We start from the raw sequence: 27,795 nt of genomic DNA, 5'->3' as shown, positions 1-27,795 counted from the left end.
ACGACAATTCATTTTTCCAAAATAAATTATGCTTCCTTCTTAGAGATGCAAAATACAGAAAAGATTGATGGCTGGGTGATACTGCGAATATGCCTTGTGACATCTGTAATGACCCATCAAACAGTAAATTATACCGTAGCGATCACTTCTATGCAAATGTTGTTTTGCAATTGTAAATTTGGATTAAAACACAGCTCCTCCAAAGAATGCTTAAGGAGCTCTGCTGTTTCATAATACAGTTGAGAATGCCTCCTGCTATTTGGCCTCGGTCATCTCGATATCTCGAATCTGCTATTTCTTTTCCATTTGATAGGCTTGGAGTTGAATGTTCATGGAATATTCTACACCTTTTGCAAGAGAAGGGATGGGTGATGGTTTATCTTAACAAAAAAAATATATAGACTGAGTCTCTGATGGGAATGATTACGACTGACAAATATGAAGGAAAAAGATTGAAAAAAAATCAGCAGGCAAAGCGCTCAAGCTCATAATTTTTCCTGTGCTTTGTAAAAGTACTTAGGATGTATTAAAACTCAGGAATTTCCTGGGCGTTATGTTTCCCATGAAGAAATGAAATCCACAGAGCTTGTCCATAATATTCAGGTAAACCTAAAGGATTAATAAAACTCATGCTGAGTGCAGACATTGTGTAAAATGGACAATGAGGAATTTCTGGGCTAATGTGCTAATAGTCATCAGAACTATTGGAAACATACCTAAAACATACCACAATTTCTAAAAGTAGCGTACTTTTTCACCTTGAAAAATATCACACACAGTCTGGATTTAATTTGATTAGATTATAATCTTATCCAAAAAGAGTTCCAAAATTAATGTAATTACTCAAACATGTCACACATTCAACTTTAATAATCAGGTTTTGTTACAGTTAAAACGGAAACCAATTGATTCTGCCAACACATGGATATTTTCCCTCAGTCTAATCACTCTGGCAGATATATCAAAAACATATGTGTAACAACCTTTCCATTTTTTTATTTGCTAACATTCTAGTGAAGTGTCGTCAGATTTGTTTAGCACTTTGGATGAACTAGGTAAATGCAGGTGGTTATTAAAAGCATTTACTGGTTGCACAATTATTGCCTCATCCTTGTAACAACTTTTTTCTCTGACATTTAAAATGCATTTTACTTATGTAAATTAATCAATCTGATTGCACAATTTTCCAAACAACTCAAGCAATATGTTTTGTGAAAATCTTTAGTCAAAGTTTTTTCATTGGTAACTTAACTTTCTCGTGAATAAAGGGCTAAATGTTTTAAAAATCCAATTTTTACAAAGACGTTATAACATTTACTAACAGAATAATACCTTTTGGCTTAAAGAATGTCTAGTCTACCATTTCTGTACTTGGAAGGGACTTTATTGTATTAATTACAATACTTTATTTAAAATAAATGGCACATTACATGGCAATGTAAAAATAACACAAATATTATCCAATGCTAGTATTGTACAGGCAGAATATCTGTAAGGGCTCTTTCAGTCGTCTGCTGTAGGTATGGCAGGGGTTCTTGTAAATATGGGAGAAACCACATGAACAGTTTTTCAAGGTTTCCCATGGTCCTTTGGCAATATTATAGTGGACGATTAGATGAACCTGCTCAAAAATTCACCTCCAAAAGCATTTTGATTTTCCCAAATAAAATAATACAAAATACATGAATATGAATTACAGAATAGATTACCTTGAAATGATGTTGTTTAAAAAAAAATCGTTAAAAATAGATGCATAGCTTTTTATGCACTCCTTTAGAATTTCAAAATTAACACTAGTGCACAAAGTAATTGTAATGATTTTCAAAATGTTCACTGCCTAAGTTTCTTATGTTCAGAAAAATTCCACAATTGTTAGTGATAACAAATTTAGGTTAATTTTCACACTTTATCAAAACAAAATCAGAAAAAATCTGTTGAATAAATATTTGGCCAACCTTTCTTCCATAATCTTATCCACTTTTTGAGTAGTTTTTTTAAAGTAAAGCAACAACGGAAGTTTCAAGCTTGATACCCCTGTGGCTAAAAGACTCCAATCACAAATTAACCCTGACATGGCATTGGATTACAAATGTTTAATATTACTAAATGGAATGTCTGATTTTATCTACAACAATATAAAGACAACCTTTGGCAATCCTATGGGAGAGAGATGAAAAACCGAGACACTAGGCATGAGTTAGGATATTTTTAACTATTTCTCAGTTGTTCATCTCACTAAATTATGGTATCACAGTGTTCAATTGAAGTGAAAAAATATTGAGATCACAGCCTCAAGTTCAGTTCATAAAATTATTTACATAAATGTAAGCATCCTATTTTTAAGCAATAACCTTTTTTATTTCTAAACACAATATAATTTTTTTGATTACTGTAAATAAATAAAATTCACATAAAGATCTATACTTTGATTGGTATACAACACGGCCTTATTAACAATGACAGAGTAGTGCAGAGGGTCCCATTTACAAAAGATAATTATTGAACACTTGCACATATTGGCACGAGGTATAAATTAGAAACAAAAGTGACCCAAGCCACTGAAACAATCAACCCTCTAAAATTCAACTGCCCTCTTCAGCAGAGCGAGACTCAGACTTTAGTTTGACAAATTCCTTTGCCACTTCATCATTGGTTCTTTGTGATAGTATTCGAAGGACAGTTAATCCTGTCTCGTCCATGTGAATTCTGCGGCCTAGTGGACACCAGCAAGCACAGCTGCCTTTATCTATAATATCTCGTAGTTGCATTAAAGCAATCCCAATAATACGATCTTCTCTTGCAAAGCAGTAATCTTTCACGCAGACCTGTAGTTCGTATGAATCTGGACCATTTTCATTACCCAATATACTGCAAAAAGAAAAAGAAAAACAATATTACTGAGAAGAGTTTTCTGGTTTAAGGTGAGGTTATTAATGCTGATTATTTTAAAGCAATAAAACTATTTGAAGACAACCAATCACGTATATATTTTCATTTTTTTAATAATGACTGACATTTCATAGAATTCATCGACGGTACCATAAAAGTAATAGTATTAATTGATCAGCCATAAGAGATTGCTCGATCTGCTCGAACTGTAGGGGTGATATGTGGAGGGGGGTGGGGGGAAGGAATGGTGGTGGACAAAGCAACATGGGAATTGCTTATGAGTACTCTCACTTTCCAAGCTTCCATGGACCTCAGTACATTATTGAAATCTGATACCCTGGCGTCTCTTATTGAGTGACCTCTCAGGAGTGACCTCTCAGCAAAGTTACAACCAGAGAGACATCATGCACTGTCAAAAATGCAGATATTGCATTGTATAATACATAGATTTTTTAGTAAGCGCACTGCCCGGTTTCTTCATATCATGTGATTTTTTAACTCATTCAAAACTTCCACTGTTTCACATGCAATTCTTTGGTCTAGTAGCATTAATGTTGCATCTCTGGTTTAAGTTTGGCGTGTTCATCAAAAATCCTCATTTAACCAGGGTTAGTTATCTGGTTTGGGGTGAATAAAATGACACTAAATGAGCAATGATATTCAGAATTCAGCACAACAGAAAAAAGTAGGCATAAATAAATACAGAACAGAACTGATCAGTGTGGCCATATACCAATGAACTGTTGGGTATCATACTTGTGTATCATATTGGTAATATAGAACTGGTAGATTTATGACACCTCTTATGACAACTCACCAGATTTTCCTCTTAAAAAAACATTGGCATACTTTATGCAGTCTCAATCTCAATAAGATTGTGCCCTTGGAAGGTGATAAATTGGGCAGAGAGACGTTTTGCTCCTGATCCAGCAGAAATATAAAAAGATTAGGGCATGGTCAGGTCATTAGATTAGGGCCATATAACCTAACCTTATCAGCTTTATTTTGAGGATGCCCAACTAGTCGTGGTTTTGCTGCTTAGTTTGCTGCTGCTGCAAAAGGAGACCCTCTTTGGGATATGGGTAGGTTGGATTATTCAGGAGACGCCAAATTCTAAATTATTAAATGATTCGAGCCTTTCTTGACTATACATCTATACTGAAATTCCCAATTAAAATATGTTTTTTTCACACATTATTTTCACCCATGTACAAATGATTGTTTACAACACTTAAGTAAAGCTATCATTAAAAATGTCTCATAAAAAAAATGATAATTTACTCACAAGTGAAACGTCTCATTGTATTTTGGAGCCCAGTTATTGCTCTTTGATTTTGTAGTAAATTTCCTTTTCTTGTCACTGAGATGTGGACCAATCATTGTGACTTCCACAAATGGGCGAAACATGCCAGTTGTTTGCCATTTGAGATCATTAGCAGCGACCACTGTAAAACATAAATCATGTTATACTGATTCAGTAGTTACAACAAATATCAAATCAAATTCCAGATTAAATTTAGATCCATTTGCAAATCATAGTATTTAATATTGTTCTTGTTAATTTGAATTACTTGGCGAAACTTTGCTACAAGGATATGATTAAAAGAGATATGACAATGTTTAACATTGACACTGACAACGGGGAAGAGGCTGCTGAGGACCGGGGGAGGTGGCGAAAGGTCCCCCAGACGGGTATGAAGAAACATGACAGCAGAGGTTCAAGATCCTGAGGCCAGATGCCGATACCACAAAACGGCAACAGCAACACACTCCCCAATTCAAACGGCCAGAGACAACTTCACCTGTGGAAGCTGTAGGAGGGTCTGCCTATCAAGGATAGGCCTAGTCAGCCACAGCAGGAAAAGTAACCATGTGCCCTAATTTTGCCCACTAATCTCCTATGCGGGACCTTATCAAACGCTTTCTGAAAGTCCAGGTACACTACATCCACTCACTCTCCCTTGTCCATTTCCCTAGTTACATCTTCAAAAAAATTCCAGAAGATTAGTCAAGCATGATTTCCCCTTCGTAAATCCATGCTGACTCGGACCGATCCTGTAACTGCTATCCAAATGTTCAGCGATCTCATCTTTTATAATTGACTCCAGCATCTTCCCCACCACCAATGACAGGCTAACTGGTCTATAATTCCCTGTTTTCTCTCTCCCACCTTTCTTAAAAAGTGGGATAACTTTAGCTACCCTCCAATCCACAGGAACTGATCCTGAGTCTATAGAACATTGGAAACTTAGCACCAATGCATCCACGGTTTCTAGAGCCACTTCATGTTAGGTAACATAATTTCCTGCCTAATGTGAATTTCCTTCAGTTCCTCCGTCACCCCAGATCCTCTGGCCACTACTATATCAGGAAGATTGTTTGTGTCCTCCTTAGTGAAGACAGATCCAAAGTAACTGTTCAACTCATCTGCAATTTCCTTGTTCCCCATAATAAATTCACCTTTTTTGGTCTTCACGGGTCCAACTTTGGTCTTAACTATTTTTTTTTCCTCTTCACATACCTAAAGAAGCTTTTACTATCCTGCTTTATATTCTTGGCTAGCTTACCAATCGTACCTCATCTTTTCTCCCTGTATTGTCTTTTTGGTTATCTTCTGTTGTTCTTTAAACATTACCCAATCCTCTTGCTTACCGCTCATCTTTGCTACATTGTACTTCTTCGCTTTAATTTTTATACTGTCCCTGACGTCCCTTGTCAGCCATGGTCGTCCCTTTCTCCCCTTGGAATCTTTCTTCCTCCTGGGAATGAACTGATCCTGCACCTTCTGTATTATTCCTAGAAACACCTGCCATTTTTGTTCCACTGTCATCCCTGCTAGTGTATCTTTCCAGTCAACCTTGGCCAGCTCCTCCCTCATGGCCCCATAGTCCCCTTTATTCAACTGCAACACTGACACCTCTGATCTACCCTTCTCCCTCTCCAATTGTAGATTAAACCTGACCATGTTATGGTCACTGCCTCCTAATGGCTCATTAACCTCGAGGTCCTTTATCAAATCCGGTTCATTACATAACACTAAATCCAGAATTGCCTTCTCCAATACAAACTGTTCTAAGAATCCATCACGAAGGTACTCTACAAAGTCCCTTTCTTGGGGTCCAGTACCAACCTGATTTTTCCAGTCTACCTGCATGTTGAAATCTCCCATAACAACCACAGCATTACTTTTGCTACATGCCAATTTTAACTCCTAATTTAACTTGCACCCTATGTCAAGGCTACTGGTTGGGGGCCTGTAGATTATTCCCATTAGGGTCTTTTTACCCTTACAATTCCTCAGTTCTATCCATACTGACTCCACATCTCCTGTATCAATGTCACCCCTTGCAAGGGACTGAATATCATTCCTCACCAACAGGGCAACCCCACCCCCTCTGCCCACCTGTCTGTTTTTTCGATAGGAGGTATACCCTTGAATATTCAGTTCCCAGCCCTGGCCCTCTTGCAACCATGTCTCAGTAATTCCCACAACATCATACTTGCCAGTTTCTAACTGAGACTCAAGCTCGTCCACTTTATTCCTTATACTTCGCGCATTCATATACAACACTTTGACCTCCATATTCACTTCCCCCCTCGCACCGCACATAATTGGCCCTGACTTTACTCTGTTGTCCCTTCTCGAACTTTCCTTCCCATTAATTCGAGAATCATTATACTCCCAATTTGACAATCCCTCCCCCTCACTATTTAGTTTAAACCCACACATGTAGCCCTAGCAAACCTGCCTGCCAGAATGTCAGTCCCCCTCCAGTTAAGGTGTAATCCATCCCTTTTGTACAGGTCACCCCTACCCCAGAAGATATCCCAGTGGTCTATAAATCTAAATCCTTGCTCCCTGCTCCAGCCCCTCAGCCACACATTCAGATCCCCTATCTCCCTGTTCCTGTCCTCACTAGCACGAGGTACTGGAAGCAATCCAGAGATAACCACCCTAGAAGTCCGGCATTTCAGTCTTCTTCCCAACTCTCTGAACTCATGTTGGAGAACCTCCTTCCTCTTCTTCCCGATGTCGTTTGTGCCTACATGCACAACTACTGCCGGCTGTTCACCTTCTCTCTCTCGAGGATGTTCTGAATTTGGCTCGTGACATCCTGAACCCTGGCACCAGGGAGGCAACAGACCATCCTCGCATCTCGTCTGCTGCCACAGAATCTCCTGTCCACTCCTCGGACAATGGAGTCACCCACCACTAGGGCTCTGCCCAATGTCGGTCTCGCCGGTCGAGTCCCATCTCCAGGATTGGAGCCACCAACGTGTCCGCCGCTCGGACTGGAAACATGGTCTCCCCGGACAGTTCCCAAGAGGGCGTACCTATTTTCATTAGACACAGCCACCTGGGTCTTCTGCACTCCACGATTTCCACCCTTTCTTTCCGTCACACATTTTGTTTTTCCCGTATCCTCGGCGTGACAACCTCACTGTAGGTCCTGTCCAGGAAACTCTCGTTTTCCCGGATGGCCCCGAGGTCATCCAGCTGCTTCTCCAGTGCCCCAACATAGTCCTTTAGGAGCTGAAGCTGGACGCACTTGCCATAGTTGTAGCAACCAGAGGCTCCATCTGTGTCCCTGGGCTCCCACATTCTGCAAGCCTCACACTGTCTCATCTGTCCCGACATGTGTTCACCGCGTTCCGTCCTCTCGAGCTTTATGCGTAGCCTCCTCTCCTCAGCCTCCTCGCCGAAGACTCTCGAGCCAAAGACTCACACTTTACTCACAAGGCCGCTCCCGAAGAGCCATCTTGCTTATATTGACTGATGTATTGCCTAATTTACCAATTTACCAATTTAGAAACCAAATTCCTTAGTTTTAAATTGTTTTCCCCCTCTGACTCACTTCTAACTCTCCTCCCACTCGGGCTAGAACCAATCATTGCCTTTTCCTGTTTCTCTTTGCTGCTGTTTCTTCAAAATCCACGGAAGCTCTGAGTTATTTTAATCATTTAGCACAGAAGCAGGTCCTTCTGTAAACCAGGTCCATGCCAGCCACCAAGTTTTTATCGATACCGATCACATTTTATAGGTTTTGCCTGCAGTCTTCAACATCATGTGCTTATGTCAACATTTCTCAAATGTTATGAGATTATCTATTATTGTGTGCAGCAAAACATATGAAGCGGGTCAGTGATCGATAACAATACACCTGATTAGTATCAGCTCTGTGTTGATCCTGAGCACAGAATTGCATAAGTTCACAATATCTATAGTTGCAGATATCCTAGAGAAACAATTCGCTAAACAATGTCTTTGTAAAGCATAACACCACTACCAACTGCCTTTGTATTTTATTTAATGGCTTTTCAGGATCCTGGATTCGTATGGATGATGCATTAACCCTACTTATCACAGAAGCTTTTGAATGATATCAGTTCTTTGCTCATTCTGTTCATGAAAAGGGCAACTATAACCTATTCCATGTACTCGTAAGCAAATAGGACATAAAAATTAACAGAAGGGTCTCGACCCGAAACGTCGCCTATTTCCTTCGCTCCATAGATGCTGCCTCACCCGCGTTTCTCCAGCATTTTTGTCTCTCTGCAGCATCTGCAGTTCCTTCTTAAACATAAAAATTAACACCCATGCACATTCCCTTACCCTTATTTATAGGGACTGCTCAGGATGTAAATCAAAGACAAACAGAAAATATTTTTTGAAAGATGGAATGGAAAAAGTAAATTTAAAATATCTGTAAAATCTTAGAACTTGAAATCTCATACTAACATTATTCCAATAAATTTACTCATCAAACATTAACCTGGTGTGCTCAACCTTCAACATATTACGGGTTGTACTTTGAATGTAACGAGTATTAACAGAGCATTTAAAACTGTAATTGACCTGGCACTATTCCTTTACAGCAGTTAATGCATTTGTGATAGAAGGACACACAGGCCATGCACATCCACTTTTGCAGCAGACTAAGTAATACATTATATTACAAACACCGATATTGCTGCACTTGAAAAACAATCTGGTTGCATGCTTGAGGTGTTGCTGCTAATAGGGGACTAGAGTTGTACTTGTTTCACTATCTCAAAGTAATAACATGAATTTATAGTTCCAAATAAATTTGATAGAGGTGTTCAAATCATGACAGATTTAGATAAGGTAAGTAGAGAGAAACTTTTAAATTCATAAATTGAAAAGATATAATAATTGATATTAATACAAATCAAATAAACAGGAAATATACAAGTGTGAGAAAAGCATCCATGCTATAGCCAATAATAAATTTATTAAAGTATAAAAAAGATCTAAAAGTGACAATGAAGAGCATTCTACTACTAGAGCCTTAACAGTTTACCATCTTTGAATGGAAGTGGTAGGAACAAGAATTTTGTTTTAATTTTAACTGATTGGAACATGGATTCTCATTAAGTACTTTGGGAACCAATGTCCTTTTGTATATCTATTAATGATGCAGTTCTTACCTTTTACTGTTATTTTGTGTTCTCCTGTTCCCGGATGGGTGAAAAGATCTATTTGTATGGACACTTCACCTACTGGGTCACCCACACCGGAGCCTGATTAATAATTAAAGTATAAAGATGGAACATTTAAATTATTTTATCATCAATGTGTGAAGACATTCACATAAGACAACTATGAAAAGTACTGCGATATTAAAATATATGGTTCTCATGCTTGAAATATTTGATGTCATCCATGCACGACATACCACATATTAGTCATGCGTACATATTGATCAAAAGGGTTAAAATCCTGCATCCTGGACCGGTTGAAAGAAATCAGAAACTACTGCTTCATTGGTTTTAGTGAAATTTAGTACATTATATAGTGAACATCTAATAATATACTAATTGATTCAATAGTTTCCATATAAGATGTTTACATGTTGTGCTTTAAGAAGTGATAGCTTGTTAAATTATTACACTGAGGTACCAAACCAGGGTCAAATACTAAGATTACCTTTTTTTACTGGAGAGGCAAATTACAAATGTGCACTATTCACCATCTCCAGGAAGTGGAGCAATGACATAATATTGTTTTTAATATTGTAGAAATATGCATTTTTTTTACATTGGAAATACCATATTCTTTCAATGGAAGCAGATTCCAACCCTTGAGTTTTTGGTTGGATTTTTAAAGACGGTGGGCATTTAAAAAAAAGAATTAATGACATGCAAAGCTTGATGCAAGAATTATTCACATTTTCTAAGTCTTTTTTTTACTAACAAAACCTTTCTGTCACTGTTGGAATAAATTTTATCAATCAGCAGCTATTTCATCCAAATCCTTTAGTTCTGCCCAAAGCTCCATTTAGACACAAGCTTTGACTTGGACTGAATCTGGTGGACTACAGACAAGGGGATTATGTTCCAAAGAAGGGTCTTGACCCGAAACATCATATATTCCATAGATCCATAGATGCTGCCTCATCCGCCAGTTTCTCCAGCATTTTTGTCTCCCACTTTAGTGAGGATGTTTTCTGCAATTTGCATCTATCAATCTAAATTACTCACACCACTTTGTGTAAGCACACTCAGACAATTACAATTAAACAGATTCACTGTAATACTTTGGCGAATGTAATTATTCATTTTGCCATATTTGGTGCCTGGTTGTGTAACAATAAAAACTATTTTTTTTTTCTGGTTCTCACTGTGCTTTCTTTTCATCCTCTGTACATCATTCTCTTCTAGGGATATGATCTAATCTTCATCAATCACTGTAAGTGTATAGAAAGGAGTTGGAATGTGAGCAAAAGTTTACTTCCTTGCAGTAATCCACTTCTCAATTATACCTTCCCCCCTTGCAAGAACATGATGTTCCAGTTCAGGAACTCCTTTAGTGCCTGAACTTAAAATGGAAATTACATTATTTTGAAATTTGATTGGAGTCTTGCGCTACAAAAGATCTTGTCTCAAAGTAGATAAAAGCACAAGAATTTTATTACTTGAATGGGTGAAACTAACAATACTAGGCAACAAAAGTTTGGTCAAAAATAACGTGCCTATGTATATTAAGGTAAGGTCATATGGAGAGAGTATCATTAGTATCGATCAAGGCTCACAAAATTCAGGATTATTTAAACAGCTGAAAAATATCTGGAGCTAATTAGCTAATAAATATCATAAAAATACTCAATTTTTGCAATGGCAATTTGATCGGTTAATATTCACAATATTCCTTATATCTTTTTTCTTGGTAGTTTACCAAATGATGGGAGGACATACCAGTTCTATGCCCGTTTTGAAATAACACATGGATGACATTTAACCTACCTAATATTTTTGTTGCCAAGCCTTTTATTGATCCCTACCTCCTATGTCACACACTGCATAACTTAGATGCTCTAGCTTAGCAAAAAAGGGTTTAAACTATCAACTCTAGTGACCTGTTTAGCCTAGAATTAAATCAAAATCTGAGGAGCATTTAAATACGATACCTTATAGCTGTACCAATATAGGGTAAATATGTTGGTTGATATTGATTCCAACAACATATCGAAAAGTAATACTGATTATCAATTTCCTATTGTTTTACATATGTGTGCATGAGCTTTACATTTTAATGCTCAGCGAAATGTTTTCTTTCATGATGTTGAATGTTGAAAAATAACGAATTGGAAGACATTATAGAAGACCTTTCTCAGGATATCACTTCTGTTAAAATCCAATTATGCATATGAAACCAAAATACTTTGAAGGTCATATATTATGAAACAGGAAATGCTAGGAACACACAGTAGGAAATCACCTGTGAGAGAAACAGAATGATTACATTGAATTTTTCCATACGGATAGTAGCAAATTAAGACAAATGTACAAGTCATGAGTTTCTGCACATCTTATCGCCGGGAATCTTCGACTACACCCCAGCATCTGATTTGAGATAGTGATCAGCGGCAAATCAAATTTGCCCACTTTCCTGGCTCAGGAAATGTATTGAAAACCTGCGGCGGATTAGACATGGTGCAGAAACAAGCCAATTCTGATGAAAAAACACCACAGATGGATGGCACAGGAATTACAGATGCTGGCATCTACAGCAAAACAAGGAGAGTTGTTGGAGGAACTCAATGGGTCAACAAATGTCTGTGGAGGGAAATGGACAGTCAATCTTTCAGATTGGGACCTTTAATATGGTCTGAAAGAGCAGAAGGGAGATTAACAGTATAAAAAAGGGAAGAAGAAGGATTGGTCAAGAGTTAGCAATCTATAGGTGGATACAGATGAGGAGGGGTTGATTGGCACAAGTCCCTTTCAGTTTCTCCATCTCCAACGCTACTTTTTTCAGATGAGGCTTTCCACTCCAGGACATTTGAAATATCCTCTTTTATAGCCTTGTTTTATATTGTGGTTGACTAAGCCCTCTCCTGCATCATCTCTCATTCTGTATTTCTGCTCTCATCCATCTCCCCCAGACAGAACAGAGATAGATTATTTTGGTCCTTAACTTTAAACCCTCCAGCCTCCGCAACTGCACATTATTCTTCAACATTTCCACTATTATCAACATTATCGCACCACCCGTCAGATCATCCTCTCCCCAATCCATTCTGATTAACACAAGGACTATTTTCTCAGTGACTGTAGTTCAATCATCTTTCCCCAACCATTCCTCCCCCTCCTCAGCCGCTTTATATTGCAACTGGGGACAATGTAACATTTGTTAATACACCTCTCTCACCTCCATCCTAAACAGACCTAGATAAGACAGAGATTAATTTGAATCTTGGTGAATGCAATGTGCTCACGTAGAGACCAAACATAGACCTGATAACTGCTTTGCTGAGCACTGCACTAGGCCTGTTATGGCTATCTTGATGTCTCAGTTGCTAGCCATTTTAATTCTGTTTCAAAATCCCACACAAATCTATCTTTGACCTGAAACGTTAGCTCTGTTTCTCTTCCGGCGGATGCAGAACGATTTGCTGAGTATTTCAAGCATTTTCTATTTTAATTTAGATTTCCAACATCTGCAGTTTTTTTAATTTTATTTTTGGTACAATGTTATTTTTGTCACATGTTCCCATATATATTCTCTTGATAAACTGAGCCTCATATGTGTACAGTCTTTTGGACAAAGCACACTTAATCCGTATATCGACATTTCAATCATTACGTGTTTTAATACAATTGCTGGGGTATTAATACAGATATCCAAAACTATCTGACTATTTGTTAATAGAAGAAAAGCACAACAACATAGATTTTACATTCTTACTTTCAAACTTCACACCTATTTCTTTAACTACTTCCTCCATCCCAGTATAAAAAGTAAACTTTGTGTTTGTGCATTTTAGTAATTGATCTAGATATAACTTCCGAATCAGTAAAAGTATCTTGCACAATAAAAATGTAGTGTACTAGATTATAAATCGTAAGAATCATTAGCAATTGATATTACAGCTATCAAACACAGGTTTCTGAAACACTCTAGTAATGATGGAAAGGTTTTGATTTATCACGCCTGCATTTTACTAATGTTGTCACAGCTGGGCAACATTAGACTCAGACATACCCTTGTCAGGAGGAGCGTCCACATTAGCGGTGACCCTAACACCCTTTCCACCATGCACTGATTCATGTTATCAAAGTCAGCAGGCAGAACAAAAGGGAGAAGAAAATGAAATAAGAATACAGGTTATATCATCTAGACCTGGAATATAAGAACACAAAAATAATAGGCAGAAATAGGCCATATGGCCTCTCATCTGTTCTGCCATTTCATAAGATCATGGCTTATCTTTTAACTTAGCATCATTTTGCAACAGTGGAAGACGAGAAACCATGGAAATAGGCATATTTTCCCATTTTCTCGTTCATGCATATTATTGACCAGAAAAACACACCTTGAATGTATCTAGCAGCGCATTCTCAATGCAAAGTACAAAAGACCAGTATAAAATGCGATCATAGTGGCTGCAGTAATGTTTGCAGCAAAAGACCATAACAAGGCATCATAAATCGTGCAAAAAGCAGGTCATTTGTATCTTCAAATTTTTAAATACACAAAAAATTCATCCTGACAATACAGTGTACCTCCACGTAATGAAAGAGCAACTTTCCTAGAAAAATTATCCATCAGCTGTGCGAGTCAAGAAATGAGAGTTGAAAAAAAATGTTTATTTGTTTACTATGTTCACTTAAATTTTGTGCGAGCGAATTTCATTCCATTTCTCAAATTTTTGGGCAGTGGTTTGTGAATTGTGCAAAGAGAGTGGCGGCGCTGTCCTAGCAGCTGTGGCTCGCCTGCAGTCCGTCTCTGTTTTTTCTTTTTTTTTCCTTTTGTCCTGTTTTAGTTAATTTTAGTTTATTAGGTTGTATATGTGTGGGGGGGTGGGAGAAACATGTTTTTGGTCTCTTCCTTCTGGGGGATGCGACCTTTTCTTGTCATATCCCTTGTCTCCGTCTGTGCTGAGGCCTAATGGCGGAGCTGGCGGCCTCCAACTGGGACTGACCTCGAGGCTCCAGAGGCAGAGCCAGGACTTACCAACGCAAGGCTGGCCGACTTCGGGGCTGTGGCGGCGTTGTGGTGGCTGCGACCCGACCTCGGCGCCTCGGAGGCTCGGCCGCGGGCTCAGTGGACGACAACGTCGGGAGCTCGCAGATCACAGGTTGGTGACCTGTTTTTCCGGAGCTCCCGCAACAACAGGTTCGTCCACTGGACTGGAGGGTGGCGGCTTCGACCGCCTCGGGCCACGGAGTTTGATCCGGCTCGTTCGCGGTGCTCGGATTCAGCCGCGAGATTTACTTACCAGCACCTGGCGGGGTCACAACATCGGAAAACTGGATCGCCTCAACGCAGAGGGAGAACAAGGAGGGACGAGACAAGGACTTTAAGACTTTTGGCTTCCATCACAGTGAGGATGGCCTGATGGACTCACTGTGGTGGATGTTAAATCTGTGTTTATTGTGTGTTTTGTTATTTTATTCTATGTTATGCAATGCAAGGCACAAAATTTCAATGACAATAAAGGATACTTGAAATCTCTGTCATCCAAACGGCCATAGTGTGAAGTTGCCGGTAAACAGTTTTAAGGTTCTGGTGTCAGTTCAAACCAAATAACTAATTTAACTTCCTGAACATAAATTCTGATGGCATCATATATGAATGGGAAGCAGACACAAAAACAAACATCTCAACATGACCCCTGTTTATAATTAATCTGGTGATTCAGGATTCTCAAGCATGGATTATTTTGGCAGTGGAGAGATAGTGACAGGATTACAAAGTTCCTGAAAACTGCAACCATTTTAAAATGCAAGTACGTTCTTCCATGAATCAATGTAACATCTCGAAGCCAAAAGTGTGTGATATTTCAGTCTCATTGTTAACTGGAAGGTACCAGAATGCTACAGTGGGCCCAGAACATGGTATTAGGTTTACTTTGGGTCGATTCATATCTGATTTTATGGGGCAGTGTACTTGTATGATTTTGTATAATTGAAATATAACCTTCACTCACGCTGCTCAAGGGGCTGTCCCACTGTACGAGCTAATTCAAGAGTTCTCCCGTGTTTCCCCTGATTCGAACTCGGAGAATTACGGTAATAACCGCTCGTAGATACTCGGGGCTCTCGTGGACATATTTCAACATGTTGAAAAATCTTCACGAGTTTTCACGAGCTTACCGCGTTTCCCGAGTACCTGCTGTTAGCGTTACGTGCCGCTAGGAGACGTCCCGAGCTCCGACGTACCCGCTACATACATTCTACGTGCTTACCACGAGTTTGATTTTTTTTTTAAACTCAGGAGAGCTCTTGAAATAGCTCGTACAGTGGGACAGCCCCTTTAATGGTACAAAGTCAAGGGGTCATGGCAGAGAGAGAAACCAGGCTTACTGGATTGTAAAAATGACAGAAGTGAAACACTGCAGTGGGCAACATGACACCATCGATTGCTCTGTTAAGAAGCACCGGCATCTCAATACCCCTGCCCAACATCTTGTTGCTTCATAGGACAAGGCTTTGTCGATGTACGAGACAAAGATGTTACTCCATTTTAATTAGATACTCCCAGCAAACATTTTGAGATGTTTGCTTCATTATCTCATTTACCCTATGGTTGACTTGTTTATCCCAGTAGTGCAATACAGAGGCATTGATTAGTAAGGGTGTCAAGGCAGGTGTCATGGGGAGAAGGCAGGAAAATGGGCTTGAGAGGGAAAGATAGATCAGCCATGATTGAATGATGATGGGCTCGAAAGCCAAATTCTAGAAGTTATGAATGGGTGTGTATTAATTTGCAGGATACAGGAATGTAAACAGTGGAATTGGTGGAATATTCCTTTCAACATATTAATTGGATTGCTAAGGAACCACCAGTCCCTTTTGGTAGGTATACATATAGTCTGCTATTATTTCTTGAATTTCTGCAGCTGGTTTTAATTGCCAATTTAATTTTACGAGCTTAATTGCCAAAACCTTGCTGAGATCAGTGCTACTGAGTTTCTCTCATCATTTCACATTTGCCACATGCCGCCTAGTGGCTCGACAGAAACATGCTAATTTATTATATTGTGAAGCTGTTTGATCTAAAGTTGCTTTTATTTTAAAATAACCTCTTGAGAATTCAGCCAATTATGACAAGAGTGACCATTCAAAGTGCCATTAATAATCTTGGAATGGACTAGAAATGTTTTCTTGGCACCCATAGGTAGTAGGAAAAAAATGTATTCTAACATTCTTGATTTACATAATTCAAACCTTCATTAGGCCACATGGAGTACTGTTAACATCTCTGGTCATCCTATTGTAAAAATGATATGAAGGCATTGAAGAGGATGCAAACATATTTACATATATTGTAAAGTTATACTCATCTGAAAATGCTAAACATTGAGTAACATAATAAAGGTTCCCTATTTCTTGTGTAGATCATAACTAAAGATCATGATCATCAGGAAATCAGTTAGAAATTTCTGAAGACAGTGGTGAAAATGTGGGATTTGCTTTCATGAGGAGTGGCTGAGGCAGATCTCAGAGGAGAGAATGTGTAGATGAGAAAAGACAGGAGGAGGCCTGACTGGAGCATAAACATAGGCATGAGCTATGTGATAATTATCACGTCGTTCCTATTTTATAGTTGGACTTTAAAGCTTTCCATAAAGTTTAATTTTTGGTCTAAATAGAACTACAATTTGTGTTTTTAAAGTCAATAGCATGTGACAATAGTGTCCATTTTTCTCAGTATGTAAAAATCTGCTGCTGTGAAAGTCTTTTTTGATAAACTTACCCTGAGCAGTTTGAGATTGGACAAATGTTTTGATGAGCGTGTCAGTGGTCTGGGTGTAGAGAGAGAGTGCATATCGCAATGACTGAAGGTCTGGGCTCTTCTCCAGAAAAGTCTTTTTCAAACCATTTCCGCCAGCATGGAAGTATTGCTGTAATGAAAAAAATATGAATATAAGCAATTGGGTTCATGAACATAGATGTATCCATGGTGTGGTATTCAGGAGTTATTTTAATTATTTTGAGGGAGTTTTGTTTTGTAAACTAAGTTTGGTTGATAACTTTTTATGAAAATATGAATGATTATAATTTTTTTTAAATGAGTTATTTCTGTAAAAGTACAAATCTGTTCCCATATTTTTTTCTCCTTCAACGATATTTATAGACATAAGGACGCAAAATGTTGGAGTAAAGCTGATCAGGCAGCATCTCTGGAGAACATGGATAGGTGGCGTTTTGGATCGGAACCCTTCTCCCAAAATACTTATAAACAAATAAACCTATTATTTATCGGTGCCTGCCAATGCCTTGCATGCTCATCATCATACTTTTGCCTCCAAAGATGATGATATTTTTCTGACTATAGTAATACATTAATGTTAACAGTATTTTCAAGTTGAAACACGATACATTTTATGGAAAATATTCTTGTTCACTACAATATTAATATACAAATATTAATAGTAAGATTAAACGAGTACTTACCAGTACGAAGTTTGATCTGTATTTTATGAGGAGTTACGATGAGGGATTACGTGAAGAACCCACCCAGCGCGCAGGCGCGGCATACTTCCAAGCAGCGGTGTGGAATCACAGATAGACACTAGTTGAAGTAAAGATAGTGAAGACCAACGAGACATTAGTCCGAATTTGATCTATATAATGAGGGTGGGAGCGGAGGGCACGTAATCCCTCATCGTAACTCCTCATAAAATACAGATCAAACTTCGTACTGGTAAGTACTCGTTTAATCTTACTATTTTACTTCGGAGTCACGTGAGTGACTACGTGAAGACTTCAAAGGTCTGTGATTTCAAACCGTGTAACAGTTATATCACTCACTGCCGAAAGATCATCGAGGGAGGAAGTGGTAGCTAGAGACCAACAAGTTTGTTTAGTTATAAAAGAAATATTTATTAACTATAACAAAAAACAAAATAGCTCCCATGGGCTTTAAATCATAACTTTGCGGTTTTTAAAACGGTATCCGCAAAGACGTCCTGTTCCATCAGCGGTTTCTTGTAAAATCGTTGGAATGTCGATTCCCTTGACCATCCCGCTGCTCTGAGGATGTGGTCGAGGGGAACCTGCATCGTATCCGCCGCTGAGGTGGACGCTGCCCTGGTTGAATGGGATTTAAAAACATTTGTGTTAATCCCTGCCATGCTGAGGACCTGTTTCAACCATCTGGATAATGTTTGGCTGGTTACCCGTCCAAAAGGCTTTCTGTGGCTAACCCATAAGGCTTTCTCTCTCCCTCTTAGCGTTTGGGTTGTGTCTAGATAATGATGAAGGTGGGTCACCACACACAGCCTAGGTTCTGGAGGGTAAGCCCGGAAGATCAACGGGGAGTTTGATGTACCTGGTCTACTTTGTTTTACCAACCCCGGCATGGTGAAAGTAATGGTATCTGGGGTGGTCACCATGTAGTTCAGATTTAGCTGATGGAGCGACTGAACCCTTTGAGCTGAGACAAGCGCCATGAGCATGAGGGTTTTGTAAGTGGCCTGTTCCAGGCTCAGGGATCCCACCGGAGGCCAACCTCGAAGGTGTGTCAGAACTACACTCACATCCCACATGTGAGTGTATCTAGGTGTAGGGGGGTTTGGTATTAAAGATCCCCTTAAGGAGTCTGATGACTAGAGGGTGGGATCCCACACTATGCTGTTCTATCGGCATGAGGTATGCGGACAGTGCGCTCCGAGCCGTATTGATGGCACTGTAGCTCATCTTGAGATCATGGTGCAGGTGGGCCAGGAACTCCAGCACATCCGAGATCGAAGCCGTCTTGTAGGATGTCCCTGCGTCCAGACAGTACTGTTCCCATTTCCTGATGAAGGTCAGGTACTGTTTCTTGGTGGAAACTCGCAGGGATGCCGACATGGTGGTGATTGTTCTGTCTGATAACCCCAATCCCCGGTAAGGCCTGTTCAAAATCTGGAAACCAGGAGTTTCAATTTTGGGTGGCATGGATGGCTAATGCCAGTTACCGGGTGAGTCAATAATTGGGGGTGGTGTTGAAGGACCATTGGTGTCTCTACCACCATGTCGTGGAACATTGGGAACCATGGTTGGGTAGGCCAGTCGGGCACGACCAGAATGCCAGAGGCTGAGTCTGCCTGAATTTTCTGGAGTACCCGACTGATGAGGCAGAAGGGAGGGAAAGCATAGAAAAAGAAATTTCCCCAGTCCAGCGTGAAGGCATCTACCGCTGCTGCCTCTGGGTCTGGTTCCCAAGCCACATACATGGGTAGTTGGTGATTTAACCTAGACGCAAACAAATCTATATCTGGCGTACCATATTGCTTGATAATTTTAGCAAATATTTTTGGGTCCAACATCCATTCGATGTTGTCGTTGAATTTTCGTGACCTGGTGTCCGCCACTAAATTTAGCTTGCCTGGTAAATAGGCAGCTGATAGCCAAATATGTCTCTCGACACACCATTGCCAGATTATAGCAGTTAATTTGTCGCATGATACTGATTTAATGCCACCCATGTGCTGGATATAAGATACTGCCGTAGTGTTGTCGATCATAATTCTAACATGCACGTGCCGCATACCAGATGCATATGCTTTTAGCCCATAAAAGGCGGCGAGCATTTCCAAAAAGTTAATGCCCAGTGATTGTAGTAGCGATGCCTCTGAGTTAGTCCATCTGCCACCTGTGCTGTCTATGGAGTTAGTAGCTCCCCAGCCTAAAGCACTGGCATCCGTTGCAATGGTTATGTTAGGATTGGTTACGGCGATAGGACTGTGACTGTGCCAAATATTGTCAACCCACCACTGAAGTTCTGATTTGGCTTCAGCGGGTAAATCCATTTTGCGATCATAATGCCCCCTATGAAGGCGTAATGCATGAGTCCTTGCTCTTTGTAGATTTTGATAATGCAAGGGCCCATGTTGGGCAGCCGGAAATGCTGCTACTATAGAGCCAATAACTCTGGCTACATGCCGTATTCTAGGTTGCGGTGTAGCAATTAAATGGCTACAAGCTTCAATGAGTGAAACTGTTTTGTTTCTGGGCAGAGTGACAGTCATGTGAATCGTGTCAATAGTGAAGCCTAAGTAATCCATGTTAGTAGTAGGCTCCAATATTGATTTATCTGGGTGAAGGATAAAACCCAAAGTTTCAAGGAGTTGTTTAGTGGCTAACACTCCTGCGACAGCTTGTTCCCGTGTTCTTCCTAATATGAGAACATCGTCCAGATAGGCCACTACTAAATGTTTAAGTTCTCTCAATTTCTTCATGGCCACTTTAAGAATTTTCGTAAATAGTCTGGGAGCTGTCGTTAAACCATTGGGCAAAGCTCGGTACTGCCATAGCTGGCCCCTCCAGATAAATTTCAGATATTTAAAGTAATCTTTATGAATGGGTACCAAATAGTAAGCATCTTTGATATCTATGCTTGCCATGTAGTATCCCTTGGAGATCAGTTGTCTGGCAGTGACAAATGTCTCCATTTTGAAATGTTGATACTCAACAGACTGATTGAGTGATGTCAGATCAATAATAATGCGACATCCACCATCTTTTTTGGTTTTGAGAAAAATATTTGATACAAATTCTTGCGGCTCGTGTGTGGTCATTTCTATGATGCCTTTAGCCACGAGCCGATCAAGTTCAGCTTGTCCTTCTACCTTCTCAACTGCCGAGGGAAGGAACACCCTTTGGGGCATGTGCTGAACTGGCGGTTCTACGCCTGGTTTGAACTCAATTTTGTATCCACTAATACTGTTGAGTATAAACTGATTGTTAGTAAGGGAGCACCAAACATGCTTGAAGAACCTCAAACGTCCCCCTGTTAATACTACACCCTTTGTCTGTGTATGTTGACAGGAACCAGACCCACCTACCTCCATGTTCACTTGTGGGGTCGTTTCCGGTGGGTCTGGCCCAAGGTTGTCCGTGTTGGTGCTGCGGTGGGGCGGCGCATCTTCCCACGGCTCCGCCCTGGGTCCCGCTCTAAAAAAGAGCACTGGGGGTAGTGGGAGGCGGTCACCAGGCTTTCACCAGCTCGGTATCTGCTGGTGGCTGCCGAGGCGTGCGGCCAACTGGGTGTCTTCACCCTGCTCGGTCCTGGCCCTGCCCTCATGAGGCCTACTGGTTTTGCCGCCTCTTCCAACTCCTTGAGCCTTTTGGCCAGATCCGCACCAAATAGCAGCGCCTGTCGTTCGGGCGCTGGAGCTTTACAGAGGCCGGCATATGTTGGGTTGAGGGCAGGCCTGATGTTGTCCCGCCGTAGGTTGTTTAGCTCATACGTGGTGCTGCACATCAGTGCGAGGGCATCCTGCTGGGGGGTATGGTCAGGTCTTCATCCCCAACGGACCGAGCAAAGGCGGTGACGGCTGCTGAGTGGAGCTTCAGGACTCGCTGCATTTTGACCTTATTTGCTGCCCCAGCTGGTTCCAGATCTGCCCATTTACCGTCTTGACCCTCAGCGCCTCGCAATTTTCTGGCGCGATGTAGTTGTCAAGGGCCTGCTGGACAGCCTTGTCCTGCAGCGGGTTGTTGGACAGCCTGTTTATAGTTGCCGCCATTCTGGGTGGCAACACCATCCCAGTTGTTGGTGGTGCCGCATATCGGCCCACTACACCCAGTAGCTCTTCTTCCGGCACGCCCGGCATGCTGACGATATCCTCCGCCTGCCCTTGGGATAGGCCAGCCCAGTCCTGGCCTCCCTTACTGCCCTCGAACATAGAGGGTACAGAAGGGTGTGGAGAGGAGGAGGCCAAAGCCCGTCCTCCTGGGAGATGCCGCATCTCCTCATTAATCATACGCTCGAGGAGCTGCCTCATGCAGCTTATCCGAGCGTCTCCCCTTTTCGGTGGGGGAGAGTGTTCCCGTTCCTCCGATTCATCGGAGGACACCGGCCGGTCGGTTTTCTGTGTCGCCTTCCTCCCTGTGCGGGGCGTTGAAATCTGCAGCACTGGGGGCGGCTCGGTGTCGGGTGAGCGGGAGCGTTGAAAAAGCTCCTCCGCTGCGAGAGGCTGCCGTCCCGCTATGGACCCGTCCTCGGATGGAGTAGGGCAGGCAGTCCTCCTGGCTGGTCGCTTGCGAGAGGCCATTATTCTCTCTAGCGCGACTCTGTAACAAAAAAGGCACTTACCTGAGGTCTCGTCTTTATGCTGCAGCTGGAGAGCCTGGCTCCAGCTGCTGCCGCTGTTGCACTGCTGACGTAATGCCGCGCCTGCGCGCTGGGTGGGTTCTTCACGTAGTCACTCACGTGACTCCGAAGTAAAATCAATCAATTGAAAACCACAATTACAATTTGACGGAAGCCATCAGTTTGATCAAAACACTAACTAAGTCCATCAGATTTTGCAACTGAACCTAATTAAATGCAATTAATGAAGCATAATGTTTATTGGCTTCCTATAAGTGCAAATTGTCCCTAGTGTGTGTAGGGTAGTGTTAATATGTGGCGATCGCTGGTCGGTGTGGACTCGGTGGGCCGAAGGGCCTGTTTCAGTGCTGTATCTCTAAACTAAACTCAAAATGGTTAGTTACATTACGATTGGAAGGGCTTAGATTTTTTCCCCATCTTTGTCATAGAGGATACGTCAAAAATTAGACTGAATTTCTATTATTTACCTTAATTGTGTCGAGTGCCAAATCCATGATAGCGCACTGTTTTGGTGTAAGGCTTCTGGCTTCTTCTCGAACCATGTGATCCTTCAAAAAATATCAAACATTTCATGAACAGATTTCACATAAATGTGAGGAAAATGCGTATTCTACTGGGTACATAGGACTTTTTTTTCGAGTTTACTTCCACAAAAGGAACCAAAAACATGAAAACATGCTTTTTGTCTGCTAGTAATTAATTTGCATTGTAACTGGATGGAAGTCTAAAGGCTTACGCACCTCTTGCCTGGAGACCATGTATTGGCAGAAATCTAAGCTTGGAAGCCAACAATATGTCATTTTATATAATTACACAAACAACACAGAAAGAAAATAAAGCCACTGATCAAATCTGTTCCTAAGGTAAACAAAAATGTTGGAGACACTCAGCGGGTGAGGCAGCATCTATGGAGCGAAGGAATAGGTGAGGTTTCGGGTCGAGACCCTTCTTCAGACTGATGTGGGGGTGGAGGGAGGTGGGGGAGGGAGGGAAAGGAGAAAGGAAGTGGCGGGGACAGTAGGTTGTGGGAGAGATGGAAAGGGGAGGGGAAGGAGGGAGAAATCAAGGACTACCTGAAATGTTCAATGTTCATACCGCTGGGGTGTAAACAAGCGAAATATGAGGTGCTACTTGTCCAATTTGCGGTGGGACTCACTCTGGCCATGGAGGAGGCCCAGGGCAGAAAGGTCAGATTCGGAATGGGAGGGGGAGTTGAAGTGCTGAGTCACCGGGAGATCAGGTTGGTGAATGCGAACCAAGCGGAGATGTTGTGCGAAGCGATCGCCAAACCTGCGCTTGGTCTCACTGATGTAGAGCAGTTGATACCTAGAGAAGTGGATGCAATAGATGAGGTTGGAGGAGGTGCAGGTGAACCTCAGATGGAGTCGAGGTGGTGGTAAAGTGACAAGTGTAGCATTTCCTGCGGTTGCAAGGGAAAGTACTAGGAGAGGGAGTGGTTTTGGTGGGATGGGACAAATTGACCATGGAGTTACGGAAAGCAGAAAATTGGAGGAGCAGCACCTCATATTTCGCTTGGGTAGTTTACACTCCAGCGGTATGAACATTGACTTCTCAAATTTCAGGTAGTCCTTGCTTTCTCCTTCCCCTCCCCTTCCCAGCTCTCTCACAGCCCACTGTCTGTGACCTCTTCCTTTCTTCTTCCTGCCCTCCCTCCACCCCCACATCAGCCTAAAGAAGGGTTGTGACCCGAAACATTACCTATTCCTTCGCTCCATGGATGCTGCCTCACCCGCTGAGTTTCTCCAGCATTTTTGTCTACCTTAGATTTTTCCAACATCTGCAGTTCTTTCTTAAACAAATCAGCTCAAAGATATGTTAGGTAACATCCTTATTAATAACTATAAAGGTGCGCATATAACTGAAACTTTCCTCGTGAACATTTTCCCTATTTCATTTATTTCCTTCCCGAGGTTCTGCAAAATAGACATTTAATCCTTCCATTTCCATTTGGAGTGAGCGGACGGGTGCTTTTTATGTTATTCAAATTTATATTTGAAACAGATAAATGCATTCAGGTCTACATTATTGCAACGCTGAGCCATTTTTATCTGATTATCACCACTGAAACTTGAAACAGGCCAAAAATAATTTAAAAATTTGGTTCCTATCTGTTGTTGTTCCATTTATCGTCACACCATATGCCAAAAGAAACATATGTACAAACTGCAAAATAACTTTGTATTTTATGAAGAACCAAAAACAAATTCTGTCTTTTTATTTGATAATAGAAAAATAAATGAACCAAAAATATTTTTAGCACATCAAATTACAAATAAAAAAATAAAAAACAGAAGTCATGTATTTTCTATGCAGCGTACATTTACTGTTTGTGCAATGGATACAAAAATACCTTCAGCTTTGATAACTGCCCAAGTTCTTTGGCGGCAGTAAAAATCAACTGAGTACCCTGTGCCAGCATGTATTAAAGGGGAAAAAGGCAATTAGAAGCAGGAAACGCCACAGAATCTTGAAAAATACATTTAACAAAGTGGAATACAAGTTGCACGCTTTTTGCATAGCTTAGATACACCACACGCATGCATAATTAACAAACATAAAATTTTAAATCAGAACACATATCAATGAGATTATGGTATTAATACGTTACATAATACTTGAGGTGGTGGCTGATTTCATAATTACCTGAATGTTCCCAGGGTTAAAAGAAATTGGCACACTGAGTCAACTATTCCTCTAGTTTATATCCACCAGATAAATAAAAATCCTGTGTACTACTGACATAAATAGCTTTTGTTTGTGCTTCCCAAAGGGATTACACACCTACAGTGCTACAAAAACTCTACCTGTTATGCTGATAAATGTACATATTTTATTTACAGAGTAGAAACTAACTGCACTACACGTCATAAATATAGTAATTAATATCCAGCAACTGCCGCAATGTTAGGAAAAGCAAGATAAGTAATTGACTACCTCTTTTACAGAATCAGGCAAAGTTATTTCAAAGGTACACAAAAATGCTGGAGAAACTCAGCGGGTGCAGCAGCATCTATGGAGCGAAGGAAATAGGCGACGTTTTTCGGGTCAAAACCCTTCTTCAGACTGATGGGGGGTGGGGGGGAGAAGGAAGGATAACGGGAGGAGGAGGAGCCCGAGGGCGGGGGGGGATGGGAGGGGACAGCTCGAGGGTTAAGGAAGGGGAGGAGACAGCAAGGGCTAGCAAAACTGGGAGAATTCAACGCGTTCATGCCATCCGGACGCAAGCAACCCAGGCGGAATATGAGGTGCTGTTCCTCCAATTTCCGGTGTTGCTCACTCTGGCAATGGAGGAGGCCCAGGACAGAGAGGTCGGATTGGGAATGGGAGGGGGAGTTGAAGTGCTGAGCCACTGGGAGTTCAGGTAGGTTATTGCGGACTGTGCGGAGATGTTCGGCGAAACGATCGCCCAACCTCCGCTTAGTCTCCCCGATGTAAATCAGCTGACATCTAGAGCAGCGGATGCAGCAGATGAGGTTGGAGGAGATACAGGTGAACCTTTGTCGCACCTGGAACGACTGCTTGGGTCCTTGAATGGAGTCGAGGGGGGAGGTGAAGGGACAGGTGTTGCATTTCTTGCGGTTGCAACGGAAAGTGCCCGGGGAGGGGGTGGTACGGGAGGGAAGGGAAGAATTGACAAGGGAGTTGCGGAGGGAGCGGTCTTTGCGGAAGGCAGACATAGGGGGAGATGGGAAGATGTGGCGAGTGATGGGATCACGTTGGAGGTGGCGGAAATGGCGGAGGATTATTTGTTGTATTTGCCGGCTGGTGGGGTGAAAGGTGAGGACTAGGGGGACTCTGCCCTTGTTGCGAGCGCGGGGATGGGGAGAGAGAGCAGTGTTGCGGGGTATGGATGAGACCCTGGTGCGAGCCTCATCTATGGTGGCGGAGGGGAATCCCCGTTCCCTGAAGAACGAGGACATTTCCGATGCCCTGGTATGGAATGTCTCATCCTGGGAGCAGATGCGGCGTAGGCGGAGGAATTGGGAGTAGGGGATGGAGTCTTTACAGGGGGCAGGGTGGGAAGACGTGTAGTCCAGATAGCCATGTGAGTCAGTTGGTTTGTAGTGTATGTCGGTCAGAAGTCTGTCCCCTGCGATGAAGATGGTGAGGTCAAGGAATGGTAGGGAAGTGTCGGAAATGGTCCAGGTGTATTGGAGTGCCGGATGGAAGTTGGTGGTGAAGTGGATGAAGTCAGTCAGTTGTGTGTGGGTGCAGGAGGTGGCCCCAAAGCAGTCGTCAATGTAACGGAGGTAGAGGTCGGGGATGGGGCCCTGGTACATATTGAACAAGGATTGTTTAACATACCCGACAAAGAAGCAAGCGTAACTGGGGCCCATGCGTGTGCCCATAGCTACGCCTTGTGTTTGGAGGAAATGGGAGGAGTCAAATGTAAAGTTGTTGAGGGCGAGGACCAACTCCGCTAGGCGGAGAAGGGTGTCAGTGGCTGGGTATAGGTTGCTCCTCTGGTCGAGGAAGAACCGGAGGGCTTTGAGGCCATCCTGGTGGGGGGTGGAGGTGTAGAGTGACTGGACATCCATGGTGAAGATGAGGGGGTGAGGGCCTAGAGAGTGGAATGCACGGAGGCGGCGGAGAGTGTCTGAGGTGTCTAGAACATAGGTGGGAAGGGATTTGACCAAGGGGGATAGTATGGAATCAAGGTATGTGGAGATGAGTTCGGTGGGGCACGAACAAGCAGAGACAATGGGTCTGCCGGGAGAGCCGGGTTTGTGGATTTTGGGGAGAAGGTAAAAAATGGGCCATGTGGGGCTGGGGAACGATGAGGTTGGAAGCTTGGTCGGGCAGGGCGTGATGAAGGGTTTCGGCCCGAAACATCGCCTGTTTCCTTCGCTGCACCCCGCTGAGTTTCTCCTGCATTTTTGTGTACCTTCGATCTTCCAGCATCTGCAGTTCCTTCTTGAACACAAAGTTATTTCAAAATTGTACTGGATACTATTTGAAATAAATATCAGTAAAGAGTCTTGGGAAGCATAGTCATAGCAATAAACTCTCAACCCCAACATTTTATCCAGGTGTTGACCAAAGCTTAGTAAACTGATGTGTGCTGACCAGATAATACAGCAATTATTATCCTTTTCCGTGGGTGTCAGTTAATGCTATGGTTCAAGACTGTTGTGAATTCCTTGCATTACATGAGAATGATTTACTATTATTCAGTGACATTAACAGCATACAGAATAATTGCACTTAATTGTAGTTGCTCTGTACGTTCAAAAAAATATGTGGTCATCAATGATTGAGGAGTTTGTCATTATTTTAGTTAAGGGGACACATTGAAAAAAAGTTTGTTGTTCAAT

General features: G+C 41.7%; 1 protein-coding gene across 4 annotated transcripts in view; it reads right to left on the bottom strand.

The window, feature by feature from the left end:
- Nucleotides 1-785: 785 nt before the first annotated feature.
- The window catches only part of LOC129696097 (protein unc-13 homolog B-like), a 411,098-nt gene continuing 384,088 nt past the window's right edge, over nt 786-27,795 (bottom strand). For 2 of the 4 annotated variants that reach the window (XM_055633551.1, XM_055633568.1), the window contains 6 exons: nt 24,831-24,887; nt 22,927-23,007; nt 17,114-17,261; nt 9,340-9,432; nt 4,175-4,334; nt 786-2,868 (listed from right to left, as the gene is read on the bottom strand). In XM_055633551.1, the coding sequence (XP_055489526.1) occupies nt 2,583-2,868; nt 4,175-4,334; nt 9,340-9,432; nt 17,114-17,261; nt 22,927-23,007; nt 24,831-24,887 (825 nt within the window). In that variant the 3' untranslated portion in view covers nt 786-2,582. Of the gene's footprint in view, nt 2,869-4,174; nt 4,335-9,339; nt 9,433-13,396; nt 13,454-17,113; nt 17,262-22,926; nt 23,008-24,830; nt 24,888-27,795 lie in introns of all 4 variants that reach the window. The other 2 variants (XM_055633576.1, XM_055633558.1) reach the window with 2 other exon arrangements.

This window comes from Leucoraja erinacea, chromosome 1 (genome assembly GCF_028641065.1).
Source record: "Leucoraja erinacea ecotype New England chromosome 1, Leri_hhj_1, whole genome shotgun sequence".
NCBI classification, from domain to species: domain Eukaryota; kingdom Metazoa; phylum Chordata; class Chondrichthyes; order Rajiformes; family Rajidae; genus Leucoraja; species Leucoraja erinaceus.
Note: the sequence above shows the minus strand (reverse complement) of the source record. Positions and strands in the feature narration are given on the sequence as shown.